This window comes from Macaca thibetana, chromosome 11 (assembly GCF_024542745.1).
Source record: "Macaca thibetana thibetana isolate TM-01 chromosome 11, ASM2454274v1, whole genome shotgun sequence".
NCBI classification, from domain to species: domain Eukaryota; kingdom Metazoa; phylum Chordata; class Mammalia; order Primates; family Cercopithecidae; genus Macaca; species Macaca thibetana.
The window spans coordinates 10,902,362-10,927,724 of record NC_065588.1 but is presented as its reverse complement, the minus strand read 5'-3'; the positions used below and the strand labels follow the sequence as shown (position 1 = coordinate 10,927,724).

The following is a 25,363-nucleotide window of genomic DNA, read 5'->3' as shown; positions in this document are numbered from 1 at the left end:
TTTGGGTTCCCTTGTAATTTCACCCGAATTTGAGGATTAGTTTTCCTCTTTCTGAAAAAAAAAGGTCTGTAGAAATTTTTGATAAGAATTTTAATAATCTTTAGATTGCTTTGAGTAGTATTGATATCTTAACCATATCAAGTCATCTTGTCCATGAACAAGGAATGTCTTTCTACTTACTTGTGTCTTCCTTAATGTCTTTCAGCAATGTTTCATCATTTTTTGTATATAAGTATTTTGCTTCTTTGGTTAAATTTATTCCTAGTTATTTCATTATTTTGGAATTGTTTTCTTAATTTACTTTTTATATTCACTGTTCAGATGCCTGGTGTGTAGAAACACTAAAGAGTTTCACATGTGTTGATCTTGTACCTACAACTGGAGTTTTAAGATTTCTATAGTATACAGATGTTCTTTTCTTAATTTTTTTTAATTTTTGACATTGTAAGCCTTACAAAATTTCTTATAAATTTTACTCCACACGTCATGTAAGTATCTCCTCACCCCATTATAGTTTTTTGTTAATATATCCTCCAAAATGTTGAAAGAAGTTCTATGTTTAGTAAACATCTGAAACCTACATATCTGAGAATATTTTTACTTAACCTGAACATTTAGATGTGTTGTCAAATATAAATATCTTATTGTGTTTAAGTTGAAATACTGTTAAAATCATTTTATTTATGCCACTGCAGACAGAAACAAAATAGTCACCTGTCCCTCAATATTATGAGATGCACTGGGCATTAATATTGAATAAAAAAAAGAACTACATGTGAAGGAGAAAAACAACTAAGTCTATTTAAGTTTGTTTTCATTTTCAGTGAGTAATAGAAAATAAATTGTTAAACCATAATTATTATGTTGCCATATTTTATGATTTCATGTGATTGGCATTGTCTTAGTCCATTTTGCTGCTATAAAAAAAATCTGAGATGAGGTAATTTATAAATAACAGAAATTTATTTTATCATAGTGCTGAAGGCTAGAAAGTCCAAGACTAAGGCATTGGCAGGTTTGGTGTCTGGTGAAGGCCTTGTCACTGCTTCCAGCATGGAACCTTGAATGCTGTATCTTTTCGTAACAGAAGGGGGGAAAGGTTAAAAGGCCTCTTTAGTTCCCTTCAGGCCTTTAAATCCCATCATAATGACAAACCCATCATAATCGTCTCCTAAAAGGTCCCACTTCTTAATATTGTTGCATTAGGGATTACATTTCCACATGAATTTTGAAGAGAATACAAATATTCAAACTATGGAAATCATAAAATGTGAAATTTGGCCAAATATTCTGGATAGGAAATTGTAATTAAGACTATAAAGGCTCTATAGCAAAACAACTAGATAAGAGAATCATGATTTATTGAATGGAATGCCAAAAAATTCAATAATAATAGTACCTACAATGTTTTGAGTGTATATGATAAGAACTATTCTAAGTATTTTAAATGCAAGACTTTAAGTATAATATTTCTGTGAGATCAATAGTACTATGATCAACGTTTTACACATTGGAGAAAGAAAAGATTCGGCACAATCTAAATCACACAACTAATAAAACTGAGAATGAGCTTCAACTCCAGCTGTCTGGCACCAAAGCTGAAGCTCTTAACTGTTATATACATTTCAAGCCTTGTCCAAACTTTGTTATTTAGCAAATAAATTATTTGTCTTCCATGGATCCCAAATATCCTATTTCTTTGCCATTTTTATTCAAACAGACAAGACTATTCCCAATATGCTACAAAGTGTTTTATGCTTGAATTATTGAATTTATATAGTTCTCTATTAAGACTGTCCTCTTCTTAAAGAAACATGCATATTTCTCATTCAAGGCATCTGTTCCCAACATGGGTCTTTATATTGCCCTGTTTTCATGAGGTTCACATGTACCCCCAAACATCTGTACAACTATTATATGTCCATAATAATTAAATTTTTAAAAATTAAAAATACAACAAACAAGATTACTGAATGAATTTTTTTAAAATAGAAGATTATTTCATCCAACAAAAAGATAGGGGAACTTTAACAAAAGGAGTGGTGGTAAAATTTAGTATATTTAACTATTTAATTTCAGGTAGAAAGCAAAAATCAAGGAAGGAAGACTGGCTTATGATTGTGACAAGGAAAGGTAATGTTTTGTATAGAGTGATGACAGGAGATAACGAACTGCTGTATGTCTTATGAGGGATTAGAGGGAGAATAGTCTGGCCAGGAACGGTGGCTCACACTTGTAATCTCAACACTTTGGGAGGCCAAGGCAGGAGGATCGCTACAGGCCAGGAGTTCAAGACCAACCTAAGCAATAAAGTGAAACTTTGCCTCAAAAAAAAAAAAAGGAAACAGAATAATTTGGAAGTTACAAGAGAGGGAAAGAAAAACACCCACCCACCCCAGCTTTAGACCCACTTCTATGAGGGTCTGAGAGAAAACAGCTGCCACAGGATTTAACTGCAGAGTATTAAAATAAAAAGATCCACGGACATGAGTGATGAATAAACTGGGAGGGGCACCAAATTATATACTTATTTTTATTAATCCTTAGCTTCAATCTAGTATTTCTTATGTCTTGAATGTAAGTAACAAGCACATATCATACCAGCAGTATCTGTAATTTTTTTACTTTGGGAAGTCAAAAATCTTTGTTGTTACAGGTGCCACCTATTATCATTTACTTTCATCACTGGTCTTTCTGCCAGATATTTTTGTTATGTCAATTAAAAAGCACATAAATTCCTATATTATATTAAAAATATATTTCATACTGTAGGAAAAAGTCATATATATATACAGATTCCTTATAAATTTCAAATATTTTTATTTCATGCATTTAAAAACATTATTCTGAAATTATAGCATGTGCCAGACTGGAAAAGGAGTCCATTTAACAAAAAAGTTCCAGAACCTTGAGTTCAAATGAAGAAGATAAAGTGAACCGTTAGAGAAATGAATGAGAATATAAGACTTCTGCTAATGGTTTACTAGGGATCCCAATGGATACAGTGAAGAGTTTAGAATGGGGTGGGAGTTAAAGTCAGCAACTATTCAAAATATAAGTTGTCAGAAAATAGGACAGTACAGCAGTATTCTGTTCTTGATTTACAAATATGAAAAGTATAGTCATTTCCCTTGATCAGTAATAACCAGTGGAGTAATTCGAGGACAAATGCCTGTAAAAGATGTAAGGTTCTAAAGAATGGTAAACAGTATTTCAACAAAGGAAAGAAAATGAAATTTAAGAAACATCTGCCTAAGTAGGTTTGTGTTTGCTCACTTCTCATGGAAAGACATACAGAAAATGATGTCATAAGTTTCCCAGTATTTCATTTGTTTTCTAGTGGAGACAGAAATAATCAATAAACTAACATTCTAGATTAAAGTGTTTCTGCAATGGAAAGACATGTTAAAGTCTGTCAGCTAGGATCCCTCTTTAACTTCTCAATGCTAAGATTAAATCCAAAAGGCAAACAACACATAAATACACACACACAAACACACACAGACACACACACACACATTCAATGGTGTCAAATAAATTGAGATCATTTGGGTTTAATTTATAGCAAGAAAAGATAAAAGGGTGGCATTTTAGTAAGTATGGGCCCTTGGGTAACTCTGGTCATATACTATAGCATATTTGCATTTACATTTGAATATAGGCATAATAACTTCCTTAAATTGATCAGTATTCCACACAGCTAAAGAAAAGAAGGGATGCAGGGGAAAAGACCATGACTCAGAAGGCAAACTTGGATTCTATATCTGGGTTTACCAAGAAATTTTAAAATGCCAGTTATTAATCACCCACCAATACGATATATTTTCATCTTCATCTTTTCTGGACATTATAAATTGATCCCAGAGTACTTCCATTTCCAAATAATAACCTTCAACCCATTTTATTCCCCTCCTCAAAATTTTATCATTCCAAAAGTTTAATCAAAATAATGAAATACTGCATTCCCTGAGATGTAAACATGGTGCAACCTTGTCTGTCAGTTGGATGTGAATCAATTTCTTTAGTGAAGTCCTTCTCAGAATATTACCGCTTTCATGGCTTTGGTCATGATAAGCACAGTGCATATTTTTGAGTTGTGTAATCTGATATTTCTTCAGAAACAAAATTCACAGAGAGGCATGAAAGAAACCCCAAATTTCACTTAATAGAGTAACAATAGCCATTTACTTTCTCATAAAAATCTGCAAGATTTTTATCTCTTTATTTTGTCTAAAACCCTGAACATATGACACATTATCTCATTAAATACTTTGTATTGTTGTGTTCGTTTGATAAGCAATATTTAATATTGCCTTAAAATTTAATATTCGTTTCAAAATAAAATTTCTGGAAACTGTGTATTGCTGTGTGCCTTTTTCTATTATTTCAAATATGTTCTATTACGTCCAATGACATGTTTCAGTATGTCCCAATAAAACAAACTGTGTGTTTCCAATGTGTACATAACTAACATACTAATATTCATAATACATCTGCTGCCAAAAAATAGAGCTAAGAAAATTCAGAGCATGTATTCTTATTATTCAGTTCAGATTGAAGAGTCTTGCATCTCTCTCAGGCTTTTTAGTTTCTTGCTTTGTCCTCCTCACAGTTCAGACTGATCTGTTTCCATTCTAAAGATAAGTGACCAGTATTTTGACTATTTTTTCTATGTACGGAAGCTACATTCAGGTACAAAGCAAGAACACTCTAAGAAACCCTAACATCAGGGCCGGGCGCGGTGGCTCAAGCCTGTAATCCCAACATTTTGGGAGGCCGAGACGGGCGGATCACGAGGTCAGGAGATGGAGACCATCCTGGCTAACACGGTGAAACCCCGTCTCTACTAAAAAATACAAAAAACTAGCCGGGCGAGGTGGCGGGCGTCTGTAGTCCCAGGCACTCGGGAGGCTGAGGCAGGAGAATGGCGTAAACCCGGGAGGTGGAGCTTGCAGTGAGCTGAGATCCGGCCACTGCACTCCAGCCTGGGCGACAGAGCAAGACTCCGTCTCAAAAAAAAAAGAAACCCTAACATCTAAACCAGAATTTTCTGTGTCCCGTTTACTGACAACTCTACAATTTCATGTTTATTTCCCTCGTTGTACCTTCTGTTGAGAAGACAACACTGCACACCTTTTTGAGGATACTGGGAATTACCTCAATAATGTATTTCTAAGACAACACTGCACACCTTTTTGAGGATACTGGGAATTACCTCAATAATGTATTTCTCAATGCCCTAGTGAATGGAGTGTCCTTTTGGCTCTCTTAAGTCATGTAATGGGGAGAAGGTGAAGTTCCCATACGATAAATTCACCTTAATACTCCTATCTATCTTCCTAAACCCTTAGATTCTTTCCTCTACATTCCACTAGTTGTGCCATTTAAGCCTCATTTAATGTTAATAACAATTTGTTTAAAGCTTTAGTCAATCAAGCAAGTAAACTGGCTACACAAGCTAACACATTAAACCTAGAATCTGTAATAGCGATAGCTATGCCAATATACTAACAAGGGTGGATAGTCGGCCAGCAAATTAAATTCTAGCCGTATTTTCCAAGCAATTGATACCTCTTGAATTTCCTGGTCAACAGCTCTGATTGATAAATCCAAAATATACAGAGGTTAAAATAAGAAAGATTGTGCAAATTTAAGAAACCAGATCCATTCCCATTTGCATCCTAGAGCCCTTCTGTCATCACTGCACCACACCAAAGGAAATTACTGGCCCCAATCATTGAAGTCTGTAGGCAGCTCTAGCCCAGAGCAGGACTGGCTATCTTCTTCATCCGCCAACAAAAAGGAAAGAGAAAGACAATTATATCACGGTCTAAGTGGTATACCGAGACATTGTTCTTCACTGGTCAGCTGAAAGTCAATTCATCATCAGTGATATTCAAAATCAGAAGTCTCTGCTGGTATGCCAAGTACAATAGAGGCAATATATATTATTTTAATTGCTGGTGAACTGACCATAGGGATTTGGGGAAATGGATTCATTGTACTAGTTAACTGTATTGACTGGCTCAAAAGAAGAGATGTTTCCTTGATTGACATCATCCTGATCAGCTTGGCCATCTCCAGAATCTGTTTGCTGTGTGTAATATCATTAGATGGCTTCTTTATACTGCTCTTTCCAGGTACATATGACACTAATGTGCTAGAAAGCATTATGGATGCTGTCTGGACATTTGCCAATAATTCAAGTCTCTGGTTTACTTCTTGCCTCAGTATCTTCTATTTACTCAAGATAGCCAATATATCCCACCCATTTTTCTTCTGGCTGAAGCTAAAGATCAACAAGGTCATCCTTGCGATTCTTCTGGGGTCCTTTCTTATCTCCTTAATTATTAGCTTTCCAATTAATGGTATGTGGTATCACCTTTTCAAGGTCAGTCATGAAGAAAACATTACTTGGGCATTCAAAGTGAGTACAATTCCAGGTGCTTTCAAACAGTTAACCCTGAACCTGGGGGCGATGGTTCCCTTTATCCTTTGCCTGATCTCATTTTTCTTGTTACTTTTCTCCTTAGTTAGACACACCAAGCAGATTCAACTGCATGCTACAGGGTTCAGAGACCCCAGCACAGAGGCCCACATGAGGGCCGTAAAGGCAGTGATCATCTTTCTGCTCCTCCTCATTCTGTACTACCCGGTCTTTCTTGTTATGACCTCTAGCACTCTGATTCCCCAGGGAAAATTAGTGTTGATGATTGGTGACATAGTAACTGTCATTTTCCCATCAAGCCATTCATTCATTCTAATCATGGGAAACAGCAAGTTGAGGGCAGCTTTTCTGAAGATGTTAAGATTTGTGAAGGGTTTCCTTAGGAGAAGAAAGCCTTTTGTTCCATAGAGTCCCCTAAAAACCCCGTAAAGCCTGACTACAAGGAGAAAGAAATCAACAACAGGCATTCTCCCTTCTGTTTGCATTCATTTTCTCTTACATGCTATTGGAAGTCATTAATGTCTATCATGATTCTGAAGATTTGTTTTGTGTTCCTTCACATTTTTGTCTTAATTGGTAATCTAATGTTATCATTGCACCACCTATTCCTTGTCATTGCAGAAAAAATGACTCTAAATCCCACACTAACATTTCATCATTTCATGTCATTGACTAAATGCAAAGAGGTTCTACTTATTTTCTGACAAATACTAGCAAAGGCCTTGAATTCAATGAGTAGAAGAAATTCAGGCAAATGGGCTTTGGGAAAAAGATTTTAGAACTCATCAACCCTTTCTATAAAATCAATCATGCAAAACAACTCTCTACTTTGAAATGAAGACCGGTCCTTATCTTCACTGCCCTATCCCCTCCATTTCTGGAAGAGTTTGTCTTGATCAAGAAGGGAGAAAAACAGTCTTTAATGAGGTTCTGTGTAGGACAATATATGATGTGGGAAAAGGAGTATGATCTCAAGAATGAAGGTTTGACCAGGGGAGGAGGCACAGTTATGTATAGCAGAACCACCTTGAGAAAGAAGGTTGAGGGTGCCAGTAGTCAGCTTGTTCATAAGTACTGTAGCTGGTGATGGCAATCTTAGAAGTCAGTTCCCAAATAGTTTTTGGAATGTTCTCTCTAGCCTTCTAACTCAGAAATCTCTGACATGTTCTTTTCCCTCTGCATCATTTTATTTTCTATTTTGTTTCCAGCAATATTTTATGGATAACTAGGTTTCAAGTTATTAAGTTTATGCTTTCCTGTGACACATTACACACGTGTAAGAAATAGAAAAATCCTGCATGTGTTGCACACATTGTAGAACTATTTAAATACAAGAAGATCCCTAGTGTATTGTGATTTTTTATTACCTACATTTAAATGTATTTGGGGCTAAGTTGTACTCTCCCTCACCCCAAAACAAATAAATTCAATTTAATAGTAGAATTAGTCCTATTCTTTGGAAATATTGGCAGGTAAAAAAATTATTATTATTATTATTATTATTTAGAGACGGAGTCTCACTGTATCACCCAGGCTGGAGTGCAGTGGCGCCATCTCGGCTCACTGCAACCTCCACCTCCGCGTTCAAGTGATTGCCCTGCCTCAGTCTGCCGAGTAGTTACTTTTTTATGTGTTTGCCCTATCTAGAAATATGACTATAATATGCATTGTGAGATTACAAATCTTGTAAAAGGAGTTGATTGGAACTAGAATAATGTAAAACTTAAATTTCCCTAATTTTAGATTACAATGCTTATTATACAAGAGACAATGTTTCAGGAAGTGAATTGTCTTCAAGGGTATTTCTCACATTAAAGAAAATAAAGATAACAAATCTTTACCTGGCATATTTCACTTCTAAGGAACAACCGAAAAGAAAGCAAATTCTTCATAAATATTGCCATGTGCCTGCCTAAAATAAATGTCATTTATAATTAGATTTGTATCATATCCTTCCCTAATTAGCCATTTAAATGAAGACAAGAATTATTATCCTCTGACTAAATGTTATCTACAATCTAATTGTACTAATTACTTCCAAAGTGAAAATTTGTTTGCGTCTGGGAGAACTGATTTGTGGCTTATTTATTACTTACATAATGAAAATGAAGTTTTAATTACACAGTTGGATTTTTATCAAACATTGATCTCTTTTTTTGTGACTCCCTATTCAAAACTCAGTTTGAAGGTCCAAATATAGAGCTGCAGGAAGAAGCCTGTTGCAAATTCGTGATATAAAATCTCTTTGAATTTGCATGAGAGCAATTTCAGCCAAGCATGTCAGTTATCACTCACTAAAGGGTAACAATTATAATTTTTCCAGGTTATAAGTAGTCAAGCTGCTCATTTGGAGCAATTAGTTGGTTTCTTCTTCAGGAATGTAGAGACAATCCTATTTCAGGGGAGAGCTGAACACTTCTGGAATGATAACAAAGTCAAAATAATAGCAGATGAATACATTATTGCATGATTCGAAGAATTTATTTATCATGCTTCAACAGATCACCTGTAAATTAGCTCATCTACGGTGATATTTGACATCAGATTGTTCTCTCTACAAACATGTTCAGTCCTGCAGATAACATCTTTATAATCCTAATAACTGGAGAATTCATAATAGGAATATTGGGGAATGGATACATTGGACTAGTCAACTGGATTGACTGGATTAAGAAGAAAAAGATCTCCACAATTGACTGCATCCTCACCAATTTAGTTATCTCCAGAATTTGTTTGATCAGTGTAATGGTTGTAAATGGCATTGTAATAGTACTTTACCCGGACGTTTATACAAAAAGTAAACTACAGATAGTCATTTGTACCTTCTGGACATTTGCCAACTACTTAAATATGTGGTTTACTGCCTGCCTTAATGTCTTCTATTCTCTCAAGGTAGCCAATTCCTCTCACCCACTTTTTCTCTGGCTGAAGCGGAAAATTGATACGGTGGTTCGCTGGATCCTGCTGGGATGTTTTGCCATTTCCTTGTTGGTCAGTCTTATAATAGCAACAGTACTGAGTCATGGTTATAGGTTTCATGCAATTGCCAAACATAAAAGAAACGTTACTGAAATGTTCCATGTGAGTAAAATGCCATATTTTGAACCCTTGACTCTCTTTAACTTGCTTGCAATTGTCCCATTTATTGTGTCATTGATGTCATTTTTCCTTTTAGTAAGATCTTTATGGAGACATACCAAGCAAATAAAACTCTATGCTACTGGCGGTAGAGACCCAAGCACAGAAGCTCATGTGAGAGCCATTAAAACTATGACTTTGCTTATCTTCTTTTTTTTCCTATACTATATTACTTCTCTTTTGGTGAACTTTAGCTATCTTATTACAAACTACAAGTTAGCTATGGCGTTTGGAGAGATTGTAGCAATTCTCTATCCCTCGGGTCACTCACTTATTTTAATTATTTTAAATAACAAACTGAGGCAGGCATCTGTCAGAATGCTGACGTGTAGAAAAATTGCCTGCGTGATAGGAAATCTTAGTCGTATAAATAGAATTTAAAATCAAATATTCACTAACAAAAAATATAATTTTCTTATAAGTCTATTCTCATTTTCCCTAGTTATCTCATTTATTTTAGATGCGTATCTTTAAGTATTCTCAGGATCTAGTAGCAAACTAATGAACACATCGTTTGTATCTCTTTACAATCCAGAAATGCTCATCTTTACACTCCTTTTCCTCGAAGAATTTCAGAGCTCATGGTTCTCTTCTTGTCTCCTCACTGCAAATGTTAGGCATGTATTGCCTGGTTAAAATCTTTTTAGATCTTACTCTGGCTCATGGTAAAGTCAACCTGAGCTACAGTAACTGATTTCTCATTTTTCTCTGTCATACATTTTTATTGCCGCTCCTTAACTGTGCTCCTTTCATGGCTCTGCTGAGTCACTCCCATTTGGCTTATTGACTAAGAACTCAGATCTTCTCTGGTCTTTGGTTTTCCTGAATGATGCTTTCTGTGGTCTCCTAGATAATATTTTCTGATTAACCTTGTTCTGATGCTATTTATTTTCCTTGAGATTAAATTTCCTCTCAAACAACTTGCTTTTCATGGAGCACCTGGGTGGGAATCAAACCCATTCAAGTACCACCCACTAAGGGGTGTTCCTAAGCCCTCTTCACAATCTGGATTAAAGAATGGGGATAACAAATATCAGTCAGACTGCCCACTCAGGTTCTTTTCTCTAGCCAGACCCTGCAAAGGTTTTCACTCAGGACTTAACAAAAGAAATGAATTGGGAAGAAATTAGCATATACCATGGAATAAGCACATACCGTCACTGGAATAAGCAACAAATGTTTACAAAAAATACAGAATAATTTTTATTTAAAAAGAAGGAAAATAAGTAACTAAAATTTTTAATTTTTCTGTGAACATGAAATCCATCCTCACTATAATATTATTGAAACTTTTGGTCTGGCATATCTCAGGTTGTGTACGTTCTAACATGGCTGTACATTGTCGCTTTTACACCCATTACTTTCTATGTTTAATTCTGATGCATTTCAATCGACTAATTTCCTTTTACTGTAACTAAAATACTACTTACCTGAAAATTATCAATTGTCTTATTATTATGCAAAACTCACTCTGTATATTACTAATATTTATAGCCCGAAGTATATAAATTTATGAACTGTATTTTTAACATGCTAGCTGTTTATGTTACTCTTTATTGTACAAGATGGAAGAATTCATGTTCTCTTGATGGAATATTATTTTCTACAAAATACCTGTAGATTTTATACTAGGATGAACTTTATATTTTTCTAAATGTTTAGATGAAATAAATGTTTTATTGAATTAGTACTTTTGAGAAGGTTTTACCCCATTAGGCTTAAGTTTTTTTCTTCCGTATTTTGTTTCTTGCCTCTCCAATGTTTCAAACATCTCCAGTGACCACAGTGACTGGGGTTCAAAGTAGTAAGCTTTTGACAAAATGCTGCCTTGTAGAACTTTTTTTCTTAACTATATATTCACATAACTTAATGCTATACAACATTGGTATGCATAAGATCTACATTTGTTTCCAAAACCAAACAAAACAAAAGTCTAAAAATAATTTGGGCAAATATGTCATCATAGTTCCCGTGAGCACTTCATTTACCAGGATACACTGTGGGATAGAAATGATGAGTCTAGGCCAAGCACAGTGGCTCACACCTGTAATCCCAGCACTCTGGGAGGCTGAGGATGGCAGATCACCTGAGGTCGGGAGTTCAAAACCAGACTGACGAACATGGATAAACCCCGTCTCTACTAAAGATACAAAATTAGCCGGGCATGGTGGCACATGCTTGTAATACCAGCTACTTGGGAGGCTGAGGCAGGAGAATCGCTTGAACCTGGGAGGTGGAGGTTGCGGTCAGCCGAAATTGCACTCCAGCCTGAGCAACAAGAGCGAAACTCTGTCTCAAGAATATAAATAAATAAATAAATAAATAAATAAATAAATAAATAAATAGAAATGATGAGTCTAGGTCAGGGATCATTTCCAAGGTCATCCTATCACAGGTGATGTTCCAGTTTTCTGTGAACATGGCGACATAATCATGCAGACTGTCCAAAATTGAGGCTACATCTCTGGAATGAAGGTTTGTCCTTTAAGGAAGGATAAGAGAAGACATGCGTTCCTAGGAAGATGTGAGTACCCAAAAACTAGTCTATGGAAACATCATGTAGTAAAGCACTTCTCAGTAACTCTAAAGTAGAGAAGCTATTTCAAACTAAGAATACATCTCTAGAGATGTGGAAAGTTTAACCTTCAGTCTGCTGCTAGAAGGGTTGAGGATCTAGATACTCATGCAGTTTGTATAGAGGAATGTGGAAAGAATGAAATACAGAATTTTACTATCTTCCCTGTCATGCATACAACTACCCTTGAGAACATTTTTTAAATTTTTCTAAATCTTTATAAAAGTATAATTGATATAAAAAGAACTGCATATATTTAATGTATACAATTTCAAAGACCCATGATATCATCACCACAAACAAGGTAACAGACATTACCTTGTTTCCTTGAGAACATTTTAAGAGAAAATGAAAAATTTAAAGATAATCAATAAAAAGAACTGCATATATTTAATGTATACAATTTCAAAGACCCATGATATCATCACCACAAACAAGGTAACAGACGTTACCTTGTTTCCTTGAGAACATTTTAAGAGAAAATGAAAAATTTAAAGATAATCAATAGCTTTTTTTATTATAGGTCCTCTACCTTATTATATATAACATTGTTAAGTAACCATTAAATGTCACTTGGTCAATAAGACAATGTGTTGTATTAAAGAGACACTATGCCATATAACTATTCATCTGAATGGCCAAAATAATGACCTAAAGTTTATTTGGAATCAAATAATCTATATTTAGTGTTAACTTTTTAAATTTCCTGAAAATATATAACTCTCACTATGGAACCAAATTTTGGATTCTTGACTAATTATCAATATTAACATTCAGGAAAATAAAAATTCTTCAAGAAATTTCCATTTTTGCTAGTTTTATACTTGCTACCAAATTCTTGATTAGTTTAGGTTGCCAGAATGGAGCACTCAATCAAATTTGAACTTCAGTACTTCCTGAAAGCCCTGATCTTAAGTAATTTGGGACATACACTAAAAAATTATTCATTTTCTTACCTGTAATTCAAGTTTAACTGGGTGTCCTGAATTTTTAGTTGCTAAATCTAGAAACCCTATTGAGGTTACTAATATACATCACAAATTAACGAATCCAAAATGCACACACCTTAGCCTCAGAAAGACAATGCAGGACCATGAAAGGGAATTGACTGAATTTGCATCTTAGTAAAGTAGCTCAGCCTAAATTAACCATATGTGGAAAATTACAACCTACTGAGTAGGTAAATGGGCATACAGTGGCCAGACCAAGGATCACCAACCACATTGTTTGTCAAGACTAATTAGGATTTAATGAAGATAGTTCCAGTCTTCATTTATCATTCCAGTCTCCATCACAAGACAGACTACAACAAAGAGTTGAAAACTACATCAAAATCTAAGAAGCAGGTGTGGATGTCAAACTCCATCAGGTCAACTAGAAACTAATTGCGTATTTCTCTATTTAAACATGACAGATAAAGTACAGACTACTTTACTATTCTTAGCAATTGGAGAGTTTTCAGTGGGGATCTTAGGGAATGCGTTCATTGGATTGGTAAACTGCATGGACTGGGTCAAGAAGAGGAAAATTGCCTCCATTGATTTAATCCTCACAAGTCTGGCCATTTCCAGAATTTGTCTATTATGTGTAATATTATTAGATTGTTTTATGTTGGTGCTGTATCCAGATGTCTATGCCACTGGTAAACAAATGAGAATCATTGACTTCTTCTGGACACTAACCAACCATTTAAGTATCTGGTTTGCAACCTGCCTCAGCATTTACTATTTCTTCAAGATAGCTAATTTCTTTCACCCACTTTTCCTCTGGATGAAGTGGAGAATTGACAGGGTGATTTCCTGGATTCTACTGGGGTGCATGGTTCTCTCTGTGTTTATTAACCTTCCAGCCACTGAGAATTTGAATGCTGATTTCAGGCGTTGTGTGAAGGCAAAGAGGAAAACAAACTTAACTTGGAGTTGCAGAGTAACTAAAGCTCAACATGCTTCTACCAAGTTATTTCTCAACCTGGTAACGCTGCTCCCTTTTTCTGTGTGCCTGATGTCATTTTTCCTCTTGATCCTCTCCCTGTGGAGACATATCAGGCGAATGCAGCTCAGTGCCACAGGGTGCAGAGACCCCAGCACAGAAGCCCACGTGAGAGCCCTGAAAGCTGTCATTTCCTTCCTTCTCCTCTTTATTGCCTACTATTTGTCCTTTCTCATCGCCACCTCCAGCTACTTTATTCCAGAGACGGAATTAGCTGTGATTTTTGGTGAGTTCATAGCTCTAATCTACCCCTCAAGCCATTCATTTATCCTAATACTGGGGAACAGTAAATTAAGACGTGCATCTCTAAAGGTGCTTTGGACAGTAATGTCTATTCTAAAAGGAAGAAAATTCCAACAACATAAACAAATCTGAAAAAAAACTAAGCTTTTCTAGGACAAACAAAGATAAGATGTTTCTAAATTAACTTCAGTTGTTGCATTAATGTTTTATGGATTAATGACTCTATTAATCAATTAGTATATCTGTTTAATTAAATTACACTAATTAATTAGTATATCTCTAATTGTAATGTAGGGAATCTTCTGTACAGCTGGCTGGATCTCTGTATCTCTGTGTCTGACTCTGTCTGTGTCTCCCTGTTTCTTCTCTTCTCTCACTCTTCCTTTCTTTAGAGTTGCTCTTTTTAAAAACATGTTTCAGAACAAAGAGAAATTAATATCCTAATATCAACTATTGATAGAACGTTTTCATAGTTCTAAACCCTGTTTCCAGATGCAAAGTTGTGTGACTAATTCAAAACAACTGTAATAGGATCTTGCTGTTATTTGCATCTTTATGAAAAGCAACTAGTAAAGTTCCTTCTCATAGTCTTCGTTAGATTGTTCTTCTCAGATCACCCTGCAAAGCTCTACTTTTGGCAAAGACTCAATAAAGTGACAGTTCTAATAAATGCTGTGGAATTCTATGAATAATCTTATTATAATCACAGTGAAGGTATATATTATGGATAAATATATTGTCACAGTAAGTTCAAAGATTATTTGAACATTGCAGGTCAATGAATGAAGGATAATCTATAAGTAAAAAGGGAAATTTTATGTAAAAAATGTTTATCAAATAAGAAGCCTAAATTGAACTATTAATTATTTATCAAAGAAAATTTATCTACAAAAGAGATACTTCCACGGACTGCACCAGGCAATGATCGTCAAGATGCTGTCATAAGACCTTCAATCCAAAGCTTATATATGGTTATGTTAAAATGTCAAAACTCTCAAAGGATATATTGCGCCTCAATGTAGATCATCTCTACACCCCAGGGAAACATTGTTTGGATTGTATATAAGAGATCTTTTTTTAAAAGGGTTCAATGATTCTCTTTCAGTAATTTGTAGAACAGCAGAACATCTATAAGAATATAGAATACATTAACAAACACTATCAAGCAACCCGATCTGATATTTATGAAAGACTCCATAAAAGGAAGAGAGAACACATTCTCTTTTCAAGCATATATTGAATATTCTCCAGACAATACCATATGTCAGGCCACAAAAGGAAATATGCATTTGAGACATGCCATCAAAAGCACATCATTTGTATTGTAGCAAAGATATTTTGGGATGATCAATCCTGTACTAACCAGCCTAGAGTAGCCAGGAACTTTGTGTACAAAAAAGAAAATATTTACAAATAAAGAGATATAAATGTTCTCATCAATAAATTTGGTAAAAATCAAAATTAGTTTTATACTAGTTTTATTTGTTCATTTTTCCTCTCTGATTCTGAAAGTGAAAAAGATACACATTGATTTAACTGCTAAATTTACAAAGATGTTTTGGGTACCGTGTAATTAAAAAAAAAAAAAAGAAAATTAGATGCATAGGCTAAAGCTTACTTTTTTGTAATACTGTCTCAAAGAATACCTTTCCCCATACCCCAACTGAGCCAAGGCCCAATTTGTGTTAATTTTTTAGGCATAGAAACAAAAGAAACTTGAAGGCTGATTGGAATCTTGAAAGCTCCACATTTGGTGCCTCTATATTGTGGACCCTAGAAATTTAATTGCAAACATAGCACCTCAAAATTCAATTTCTCTGTGGTCAGCAGCCAGGCAAAGGATACAGAGGTAGAAATAGTAGCAGTGTTAGTAACCGCTTACTGTACATAATTCTCGTTCTGGTCTACCTAGGATGAAAGTAATGTAACCAAGGTAAGTATATTTTCTTCTGAAATTATATTAATTCTGAGAAATTATGCAAAGATGATAACTCAGGGTTGAAAGAAATATTTGCACCGTCTTTCACTCCAAGTATTTAGGATAGAGTTTTCAGGCTTTCTCTAGGTGAGTGTAGTGAAGGGGCTACAGAAAACACAGAAAGACTCCTTTTTTCTGTTTTCGTTCCCAGCTTAATAAAAAGATATCCATTAGCACATTGAATGTCTGACTGTTAGACTCTATCTTGGCTGCAGAAAATACAGATCAAATGTGACAAAATCCATGCTCTCATGAAATGTACAGTCATAGAAAGCATTATGGAAGACAAATAATGATCAAGTAAACAAAGAAATTATTATGAGTCATGATTAATGCAATTGAGAACAACTGAAGGTGAAGGATACCTGTATATGGCATAGTCAGGATAGATCAACCCAAGAAAATGAACTCTTAGCTGAGACTTGAATGACAAATATAATCTAGTCATACAACATCCCGGAGAAATAACATCTCCAAAAGATGCCAGAGCAAGTAAGTACAAAGACCTTAAGGAGCAAATGTTTGAGAAAATGTGACAAAGGTCGGAATGACCAAAGCGTAATGAGCAAGGAGTGAATGGCAGGAGATCATGGTCAAGATCGTAAAAGACCTTGTAGGTCGTGAGAGGGAATTTGGATTTAAGTGCAATGGAAAGACACTGAAGAATTTAAAGCTATGTGCAACATAATTTGACTTAAATATAGATTTAAGTTCACTTTAGTTATAGGAAGAATACTGTATACTTTGGTGAGGGAATACAATTAGGAAGCTGATAAGTTATTACAGTAAGCAGTCCCTATGAGATATCATGATGGTTCAGATCTGATGGTGGCAATGGGGTTAGGGGATTTTCTTAATGAATGATTTATATATATATTATGTAGGATAAAGCTGCTAGGTCTTGCTGAATGATTAGATAAATGCAGGAATTGAAGGACAAGAGGATTCAAAACAACTTTTTTTTATTATTATACGTTAAGTTCTGGGGTACATGCGCAGAACGTGCAGGTTTGTTACATAGGTATACAAGTGCCTTGGTGGTGTGCTGCACCCATCAATCCGTCATCTACATTAGGTATGTCTCCTAATGAGATCTCTCTCCTAGTCCCCCACCTCCTGACAGGCCCCAGTGTGTGATGTTCCCTCCCTGTGTCCATGTGTTCTCATTGTTCAACTCCCACTTATGAGTGAGAACATGTGGTGTTCGGTTTTCTGTTCTTGTGTTAGTTTGCTGAGAATAGTGGTTTCCAGCTTCATCCATGCCCCTGCAAAGGACATAACAACTGGCAGTATATGGCTATTTAGGATTTTGGGAGTAATTACTAGAAATAAAAATTATGTTTTTTACATGTTATGCTTGACACATCTATGAAATAACCAAGTGAAGAGCTCAGATAGATAATTGGATATATGAATCTGTAACTAACGATAGAACATCAGAGATATAAATTCCAAAGTCATCACCATATAAATGGGACTACCTTTAAAAATAAAAATAAATCACTGATGAGGAAGTGACACCATATCTGAGCCCTGAGATGTTTGAATCTGTCGAGGTTAGATGGATAAAAAAAAAAAGCAAAAGAAAATGAGAAGCATCTCATTTGTTATCTTCTGTTAGGAAGACAAGAAAAAAGCAAAGAGAGTGTGGTGGAACGGAAATGTAATAAAGAAATGTAACTCACATCACTGTGTTACAAGGAGGGAGATACCAGCTTTTCAAATGCTGCTGAGAAAAACTAAATTGACAAAGTAGCCATTGGATTTAGCAACATGGATAAAATTGATGACTCCAACAAGAGCAAAGGCAGTGGAGGCTAGGTCAGCGGGGAAGGTTAGGGAGAGAATGCAATGAGAACACACAGACAGGGTGAATACATAATATTTTTAGTAAGTTTTGTTACTGAGGAAAATAGAGAATGGAGTTTGGAAATAAGGCAAAGTTTTAGTGTTTTCATTGGTTTTATTTTTCTATAGGATGATATGGTGAGGGCATGCAAATTGAAATGATTTAATAGAGGGGGCAATTTTAATAATATAGGAGAGGGTTAGTAATTGCTGAAGCAATTATGTTACAATCATGGTCCTGACCCCAAAAAGTAAACCCTCGGACCAGAGATAAGGATATTTAGGTGAATGAAGCTGAAAATATTTAACTCTCAGATTCCCTGAAACTTCAGGGCCACGAGAAGCAGATTCCTCCCCATTGCAAGAGAAGAATAGCCACACTATTCCTGGATACTGTTCAACTAACTCAACCTCAGGCAAGTTAACGCTTGTTTTTCACAAGATCTGCCCTACCAGTCCTCAGTATTTCAGATCAAGATTTCGGCACAGCCCAATCAGTTAAGCACAGTTTCTCTTCCAAAGCAAAGTAGCTTTAAGCTAATACTATCTTATACTGCCAATATCTCAGTAGGAATAAGGAAACAGGCTAGAAATGGGTCTTGAGGTTGGTGACCCACCTCAAGAACCAAGAGGTCCTCTTTATTTAGCTTGTATTTGGTTGGTGCAAAATGAATTGCGGTTTTGCCATTAAAAGTAATTGGCAAAAACCGCAATTACTTTTGCATCGATATGGAAAATTGAATGAGGGCCTTTCAGTAATGATTTGGGGCTCAATATGCTGGCATAGGCACATAAATCCAGGCCTCATATTTTATTTGGATGACTCCATGGAACTTGGACACACTGATGACTTGGTATGTAAGTTGGAGTTGCTGCAACTTCTTTGATATGATATTAGGAAGGGATCGGGGAAATTCAGGGAGATGGGAAAGACAGAACAGACAAACTACGTAAGACCTGAGAAACTACCACCTGACTGTGTGCCCTGAGAGATCCCAAAGGACATCCGTTTACTGAGACATAATGAATGCCCTGGTGAGGGGAGCACTGGTAGCAATGAGAACTCAGTGATGGGCTGTTCTCTGTAAGCCAGAGTCACCTAGTGGGAGAGCCTGTCAAGAAACTGGACTCCCAAGTGCCAATGAGTTTGTTGAAATTGCTATGTGCAGTACTCAATGATTGTTACTACATTTGACAACAAGGCCAAACAGAGATAATCAGAATACCATGATGTACAGGAATCTGCAGTGATCACTAACAGAAATGGTGTTCTTAGAATTCATACAGAAAGAGAAATAAACTGTTTCTTGATTTACATAAGAAAAAATGAAATGCCAAGAAGCTAGTGCAATGAAAAATCACTGTTCCTCCTCAAGCTTCAAGCACAAACTCACTTTACTAAAAAAGTCCTTTGATTGAGTAGGAGACTGTATTCTGTTAAGCAAAGACCCTGTAAAGTGATTGCAAGTTTTCATGGTAAACGTCTTCCCAATTCTCAGTCCTCTCCAAGGGAACTGCACTCACTTGACAAAATTGAGAGGAGTCATTATATATTTTAAGAGTTTTTAAATAAAGGGTTTGCCCTGACACTATTATCAGAGCAATTGAAATGCCATTATGATCTTCCAGCAAGAGTGGAGGCTTTGGGGACAAATTCCTTGGTGGCTCCAGTGAATTCACAGTCCTACCTCGTGGTTATTTCCCTAGTTATCAAGAATAAAATTGGGATAGATATACTTAGCAGCTATCAGACACAGTATCAAGGCTCTTAAATTTTAGGTGGACAGAATGACTCTGGTGCATGTCAGCAATTCTGTCTTCACCTATTCAAGTTTTGAGTAGACGTTGAAAGACAAATATTAATTGGGTGCCAAAAAGGTAGAAATATGTGCAGACTTGACTTCTTCTGAAAGCCGTTCTCACATAATAAGAGGTGAATGTTCAGGTTTTTAGTCTAATTCTAGCATCTCTGGGCAGATATTGGCAATTACTGGTTTGTAACCAACCATATGGTTGTATTTCCAAAGGCAAAATATATGTGTACAGATAATCTATTGTAGTTCTCAGTCCAGGCCCATCATAATCATGTGGAGAGAGAAGTCTTTCTCAAACCTGATCAGGACACCTATGCATCTAATAAAGAACCGTATAATCTGGTATTTAACTTCTGTATGCTAAAATATAGATTATTTAATTACAATTTATATACAAATCCCAACGTTTATCCTTAAAATATCTCGATCAGATAGTAGGATGCTCTCTGTGACTGGAATTTAGGTGTAGCTAGGAAAAAAAAAAAAAAAAGCTGTTCTAAAACTGTTAGAAAATTGCTGCTAGGAACCTTAAGTGTGGCAAAAGAAAATTATTTTGGGAAATGATATCTTTGTTCCAGTTAGAATCATATAATAAGCTTGCATTGCCCAAAATATACAAATCAACAATTTATTCATTGTTCTCTTCCTTGTCTTCCAATAATAATTCTGGAAGGGTCCTATTCTCTGCACTAGGGATAAAGGTAATGAATTATTTACCACTTTGTAAGCAATTCAGAATCCAATGGAAGATTTAGCTTGTGCATAACACCTAATGATGATCACCATCAGAAAAGTGGCAAAATAAGGTGTTATGAAAGTTCAAAGCAGGGGGTGAAAGGGAAAATCTCATGCAAGAGGTGATAAGTGATCTGCAACAGGGAGAGTAGAGGGCTGGGGAAAGTGGAATGAAATGCATGGCTAAGTCTATGCATAGCTCATGGCATTTTCATTGATGTAGGAACACTGAACACTCCAGCAAGGCTGAAGAGAAACAAAGGAAGCTAAAGTTGGAAATGTGGGTTAGTTTCATAATGTTGAAAGACACTGATGTAAATAGCAAACTGAATTTGTTATTTATTCTGCAGCCAACAAAGAGACTTGTGAGAGGGTGTAAGATGATCATTCTTTTGCAAATACTTCAGATTGGGATATAAATGATTTAACAGTATAAAATTTTGCTTAAAGAAAAGGGGTACCTCTTTATCAAGATATTTACTTTCGAAGATGGCAGACAGGAGGCAGGACTAGCTTGCAGCTCCTGCTCCTATGAGCAGTGTGTGGAGACTAACATTGTGGACTTTAGCTTCAAGAACTACTGCAGAAACATACTAGGAAAGTCAAGAGAATCCACAGACCCTTTGAAAGAACTGGATCACCACCACAGGCTCCCTGAGACACTGAGAAACTGTGCTGTTACCCACGGCTGCAAGACCTGAAGACAGATCATATCACAAGACTCTTTGCAGACACTCCCCAGTACCAGGCCGGAGCCTGGTAGCTCCGCTGGGTGGCTAGACCCAGAACAGCAGAAACAATCACTACATTTTGTCTCTCAGGAAGTCCCATTCCTAGGGGAAGGCAGAGCGCCACATCAAGGGAGCACCCCGTGCAACAAAAGAATCTGAAGAGCGGCCCCTGAATCCAAGATCATCCCTCTGACATAGTCAACCCAAATGAGAAGGAACCAGAAAAATAATTCTAGCAATATCACAAAACAAGGTTAACATCTCCAAAAGATCATACCAGCTCAGTAGCAATGGATTCAAACCAAGACAAAATCTCTGAATTGCCAAAAAGAGAACTCAGAAGGTTGATTATTAAGGTAATCAAGGAGACACCAGAGAAAGGTGAAGTTCAACTTAAAGAAATCAAAAACATGATACAGGATATGAAAGGAAAATTCTTCAGTGAAATAGCATAAATTAAAAACAATCACAACTTCTGAAAATCAAGGATACACTTAGAGAAATGCAAAATGCATTGGAAAGTCTTAGCAATAGAATCGAATAAGCAGAAGAAAGAACTTCAGAGCTTGAAGACAAGGCGTTTGAATTAACCTAATCCATCAAAAACAAAGAAAAAAGAATTTTTTAAGTCTCCAAGAAGTTTGCAACTATGTTAAACCTCCAAACCTAAGAATAATTGGTGTCTTGAGGAAGAAAAGAAATCTAAAAGTTTAGAAAACATGTTTGAAGGAATAACAGAAAAATTTCCCCAGTCTTGCTAGAGATCTAGACATCCAGGTAAAGAAGTTCAAAGAACACCTGGGATTCATCACAAATAGATCATTGCTTAGGCACATAGTCATCAGGTTATCTAAAGTCAAGACAAAAGAATCTTAAGGGCTGTAAGGCAAAAGCATTAGGTAATCTATAAAGGCAACAAGTTCAACACAATGAATAGAATAGTACTTCACATCTCAATACTAACATTCAGTGTAAATGGCTTAAATGCTCCACTTAAAAGATACAGAATAACAGAATAGATAATAATTCACCAACCAACTTTCTGGTGTCCTCAGGAGACTCACCTAACACAGAAGGACTCACACAAACTTAAGGCAAAGGGGTAGAAAGAGATATTCCATGGAAATTGACACCAAAAATGAGCAGGAGTAGCTATTCTTATCTCAGACAAAACAAATTTTAAAGGAATAGTGGTTAAAAAGAAACCAAGAAGGACATTATATAATGGTAAAAGGCCTTGTCCAACAGGAAAATATCACAATCCTAAACATATATGCACCTAACATTAGAGCTCCCACATTTATCAATGAATTAGTACTAGACTTAAGAAATGAGATAGATGGCAACACAGTAATAGTGGGGGACTTCAATACTCCACTGACAGCACTAGACGGGCCATCAAGACAGAAGGTCAAAAAGAAACAATGGACTTTATACCCTACAACAAACAGATTTAACAGATATTTACAGAATATTCTACCCAACGACTGCAGCATATACATTCATCAGCACATGGAACATTCTCCAACATAGACCATATGACGGGTCACAAAGCAAGTCTCAGTAAATTTTTTTTTTTTTTTTTTTTTTGAGACGGAGTCTCACGCTGTTGCCCAGGCTGGAGTGCAGTGGCGCGATCTCGGCTCACTGCAAGCTCCGCCTCCCGGGTTCCCGCCATTCTCCTGCCTCAGCCTCCTGAGTAGCTGGGACTACAGGCGCCCGCCACCGCGCCTGGCTAATTTTTTGTATTTTTAGTAGAGACGGGGTTTCACTGTGGTCTCGATCTCCTGACCTTGTGATCCGCCTGCCTCGGCCTCCCAAAGTGCTGGGATTACAGGCTTGAGCCACCGCGCCCGGCCAGTAAATTTTTAAAAATTAAAATTATATCAAGCAGTCTCTCAGACCACAGTGGAATAAAATTGGAAATCAACTCCAAAAGAACCCTCCGAACTATTCAAATACATAGAAATTTAAAAACCTACTCATGAATGATTGTTGGATCAACAATGAAATCAAGATGGAAATTTAAAAATTCTTTGAACTGAACAATAATAGTGACACAACCTATCAAAACCTCTGGAACACAGCAAAAGTGGTGCTGAGAGAAAAGTTCATAGCCCTAAATGCCTACATCAAAAATTCTGAAAGACCACAAATAGACAGTCTAAGGTCACACTTCATGAAAACTGAGAAACAAGAGCAATCCAAACCCAAAACCAATAGAAGAAAATAAATAATGAAGAGCAGAGCACAGCTAAATGAAATTGAAGCAAAATACAATACAAAAGATAAATGAAACAAAAAGCTGGTTAGAAATAATGAAGATCAGAGCAGAGCTACATGAACTTGAAAGCAAAATATAATACAAAAGATAAACGAAACAAAAAGCTGGTTCTTCGAAAAGATAAATAAAATTGATAGACCATTATTGAAATTATCCAAGAAAAGAAGAGGGAAGATCCAAATAGCCTCAATTAGAAGTGAAACAGGAGACATTACAACTGTACCACAGAAATGCAAGAGATTATTCAAGGCTACTATGGACACTTTTATCCACGTAAACTAGAAAACCTAGAGGAGATGGATAAATTCCTGGAAATACACAACCCTCCTAGATTAAACCAGAAAGATACAGAATCTCTTCCATATCTTCAGAACAGACCAATAACAATCAGTGAGGTTGAAATGGTAATACAAAAATTGCCAAAAAAAAAAAAAAAAAGTCTAGGACGAGATGGACACAGCTGAATTCTATCAGACACTCAATGAAGAATTGGTACCCATCCTATTGACACTATTGCAAAAGATAGAGAAAGAGGGAATTCTCCTTACATCATTCTATGAAGCTAGTATCACCCTTAATACCAAAACCAGGGAAGGACATAACAAAAAAAAGAAAACTACAGACCAATATCCCTGATTAACATAGATGCAAATATCCTCAATAAAGTACTAGCAAACTGAATTCAACAGCATATCAAAAAGATAATACACCATGACCAAGTGGGTTTCATACCAGGAATGCAGAGATGGTTTAACATACATGTTCGTAAATGTGATCCATCACATAAAAAGAATTAAAAAGAAAAATTACATGACATCTCAATAGAAGCAGAAAAAAGCATTTGACAAAATCCAGCATCACTTTATGATTAAAATCCTCAACAAAATCAGTATAGAAGGAGCATTCTTAAGGTACTAAAAGCCATCTATGACAAACCAACAGCCAACATTATATTGAATGGAAAAAAAGTTGCAGGCATTTCCCTTGAGAACTGGAACAAAACATGGATACCCACTTTCACCACTTCTATTCAACATAGTACTGGAAGTCCTAGCCAGACAAGCGAAAGAAATAAAGGGCATCCAAATTGGTAAAGAGGAAGTCAAACTGTCAATGCTGGTGATATGAATGTATATCTAGAAAACCTTAAGGACTCATTCAAAAAGCTCCAGAACTGGTAAATATTTTCAGTAAAGTTTCAGGATACAAAATTAGTGTACACACCAACAGTGACCAAGATGAGAATCAAAGACTCAACCCCTTTTACAACAGCTGCAAAAAAACAAAACAAAACAAAACAAAACAAAACCTTAGGAATATACCTAACCATGGACGTGAAAGACCTCTACAAGGAACACTACAAAACACTGCTGAAAAAAAATCATAGATGACACAAACAAACGGAAACACATCCCATGTTCATGGATAAGTAGAATTAATATTGTGAAATGACCCTACTGCCAAAAGCAATCTATAAATTCAATGCAATTCCCATCAAAATACCACCATCATTCTTCAAACAACTAGAAAAAAAAATTCTAAAATTCAAATGAAATTTTAAAAAGATCCCACATAGCCAA

General features: G+C 35.9%; 4 protein-coding genes and 1 long non-coding RNA gene across 5 annotated transcripts in view; 4 read left to right on the top strand and 1 right to left on the bottom strand.

The window, feature by feature from the left end:
- Positions 1-25,363, top strand: part of MAGOHB (mago homolog B, exon junction complex subunit) — a 1,022,454-nt gene that overhangs the window by 789,904 nt on the left and 207,187 nt on the right. The window lies entirely within an intron of this gene.
- The window catches only part of LOC126930799 (uncharacterized), a 45,511-nt gene that overhangs the window by 15,522 nt on the left and 4,626 nt on the right, over positions 1-25,363 (bottom strand). The window lies entirely within an intron of this gene.
- Positions 5,829-7,000, top strand: TAS2R9 (taste 2 receptor member 9). The gene has a single exon (XM_050748258.1). The coding sequence runs from the start codon at positions 5,921-5,923 to the stop codon at positions 6,854-6,856; it is 936 nt and encodes a 311-aa protein (XP_050604215.1). The 5' UTR covers positions 5,829-5,920; the 3' UTR covers positions 6,857-7,000.
- Positions 8,699-9,967, top strand: TAS2R8 (taste 2 receptor member 8). The gene has a single exon (XM_050748255.1). It carries the CDS (start codon positions 9,011-9,013, stop codon positions 9,965-9,967), a length of 957 nt encoding a protein of 318 aa, XP_050604212.1. The 5' UTR covers positions 8,699-9,010.
- TAS2R7 (taste 2 receptor member 7) lies at positions 13,504-14,604 on the top strand. Its single transcript, XM_050748256.1, has one exon. The coding sequence runs from the start codon at positions 13,569-13,571 to the stop codon at positions 14,523-14,525; it is 957 nt and encodes a 318-aa protein (XP_050604213.1). The 5' UTR covers positions 13,504-13,568; the 3' UTR covers positions 14,526-14,604.